Here is a 2,664-nt window from a genome sequence, read left to right as displayed (position 1 = left end):
TGTGGTTGCAGGGTTGGATTTGAGTGTGGGTGTATGTGCTCTCGTATACGGATGCGCAGACACACATACGCAGACGCAGACGCACACGCACACGATAACGCACACGATAACGCACACGCACACGCACGCACGCACGCACACAACACCCTTACCCACACTCCCGCACACCCTCACACCTACACACCCACGTCACCCCTACCCACGCTCCCTCACACACACCCACGTCACCCCTACCCTCACACCCTCACACCCACACACCCGCCAACCCTCACCCCCCCCACACACACACACACCCTCACACCCTGACACCCTCACACCCACCCACGTCACCCCTACCACACACTCCCTCACACCCACACACCCTCACACCCGCCAACGCCCTCACACCTCCACAACACCCCTACCCTCACGCCCTCACAGGCCCAATACACCACCCCTACCCTCACACTCCTCCCACCCACACTGCCCCTCACACCTGCACCACGTCAAACACCCTACCCCTGACACCCACACTCCCTACACACCCTCACACCCGCCAACCCTAACACCCACAACACCCCTACTCCACACTCCCCTCACACCCACACTCCCTCACACCCTCACACCCACACTCCCTCACACCCACACACCCACACACCCACACCCGCACACCCTCACACCCTCACACCCACACACCCACACACCCTCACACCCACACACCCGCACACCCCGCACACCACTCACACCCATACACACCTCACACCCTCCACACCCCACACTCCCTCACACCCTCACACCCACACTCCTCACACGTCACACCCTCACTCCGCTCCACACCCACCACACCACACATCTACCCCTCACACCCTCACACCCCCACACCCTCACTCCCTCCCACCCACGCCACCCTCATATTCCCTTTACATCTTCCCACACTCCCTCACACCCTCACACCCACACCACCCCTACCCACACGCCCTCACACCCTCACACCCACCAACCCTCACACCCACCCACGCACCCCTACCCACACGCCCACCCACGTCATCCCTACCCACGCTCCCTCACACCCGCCAATCCTCACACCCTCACACCCACAACACCCACACATTCCCTCCACACCCACACACCGGCCAACTTTTCACACCCTCACACCACACACTCCCTCACACCACCACACCTCACACCACCCCTACCCACACTCCCTCACACCCTCCACACCCCGCACTCACTCACACCCGCACTCCCTCCCACACCCACACACCCTCCACAACCTCACACACCCTCACACCCGCCAACCCTCACACCCACAACACCCCTACCCACACACCCTCACACCGGCCAATCCCTCACAGCCTCACTCCCTCACAGCCTCACTCCCTCACAGCCTCACTCCCTCACACCCACACGCCGTCACGCCCTCACACCCGCCAACCCTCACACCCACACTCCCTCACACACCTCACACCCCACAACACTCCCTACCCACACTCCCTCACACCCACACACCCCTACCCACAAACCACCCACTCCCTCACACCCGCCAACCCTCACACCCACACATCCCCCTCCCCCTCCCACCCACGCCACCCCTACCCACACGCCCACCCACGTCACCCCTACCCACAACACCCTCACACCCACTCACCCTCACACCCTCACAGAGCATGTTCCTTCATTAGCTGCTCGGAAACTCCATGAATAGCAAAAAGAAAGCCATTTGGGGTCGAGATATGAATCGTGGCGGCCTGTTTCATTAGCCGCATTGTGAGTAGAAAAGGAAGAAGAAGAAAAGAAGGAGAAAGGAGGAGAAGAGAAATATGAAAAGAAGAAGAATAAGAAAAGAAGGGAGAAAGAAGAACAAGAGAAATATGAAAAGAAGAAGAAGAAGAAGAAGAAGAAGAAGAAGAAGAAGAAGAAGAAGAAGAAGAAAAGGAGAAAGAAGAAGAATGAAAGAAATATAAAAAGATGAAGAAGTAGAAAAAAGGAGAAAGGAGAAGAGAAATATGAAAAGAACAAGAAGAAAATGATATAAAAAAAGAAGAATGAAAGAAATATAAAAGAAGAAGAGAAGAAAAAGAAAGAAAAGGTAGAAAGAGAAGAGCTGGAAGAACATATAAGAAAAAGAAAAAAAGGAGAAAGAAGAAGAATGAAAGAACATAAAAGGAAGAAGAAAATGAGAAAGAAGAACAATGAAAGATATATAAAAAGAAGAAGGAAAAAAAGGATAAAAATGAATGAAAGAAATATAAGAAGAAGAAGAACTAAAAGTTGATTTTCGTAATGGTTTATTGAGAAAAGAAATATGTGAGAGAAAGATATATTAAAAAGAATGTGGATTTGACTCACCCTATGGATAACGTGGGCGAAAAGATATGTCAAAAAAGATATACAAACAGAAATATGATTTTCGTTGTTTCAGTAATATATGCCAGGAAAAAAGATATATATAAGAAATTAAATAAATAAAAACAATAATGTGGATTTTCTTAACTATGGATAACCCTCCCCCCCCAAAAAAAAAAAAAATATATATATATGAATTTATAAGTATATACAAAATATGAATTTCGCAATGTTTCATTGACCAAAGAGAAACGGGGAAAATATGTTAGAAGAAAAAATATTAATGATGGTATAGATTTCGTAAACATTTTATTAACCACACAGAGAAACTGAAAAAAA

The 2,664-nt window shown here is 49.9% G+C and overlaps 1 protein-coding gene across 1 annotated transcript in view; it reads left to right on the top strand.

Moving 5' to 3' along the window:
* LOC138860535 (uncharacterized) overlaps positions 1 to 1,684 on the top strand; it is a 7,991-nt gene extending 6,307 nt beyond the window's left edge. The window contains exon 2 of the mRNA XM_070118124.1: positions 421 to 1,684. Coding sequence (XP_069974225.1) covers positions 421 to 1,684 — 1,264 coding nt within the window. The remainder of the gene's footprint in view (positions 1 to 420) is intronic.
* The last annotated feature ends 980 nt before the right edge of the window (positions 1,685 to 2,664 follow it).

The sequence above is a fragment of the Penaeus vannamei genome, chromosome 41 (genome assembly GCF_042767895.1).
Source record: "Penaeus vannamei isolate JL-2024 chromosome 41, ASM4276789v1, whole genome shotgun sequence".
In the NCBI taxonomy this organism is placed as follows: domain Eukaryota; kingdom Metazoa; phylum Arthropoda; class Malacostraca; order Decapoda; family Penaeidae; genus Penaeus; species Penaeus vannamei.
Note: the sequence above shows the minus strand (reverse complement) of the source record. Positions and strands in the feature narration are given on the sequence as shown.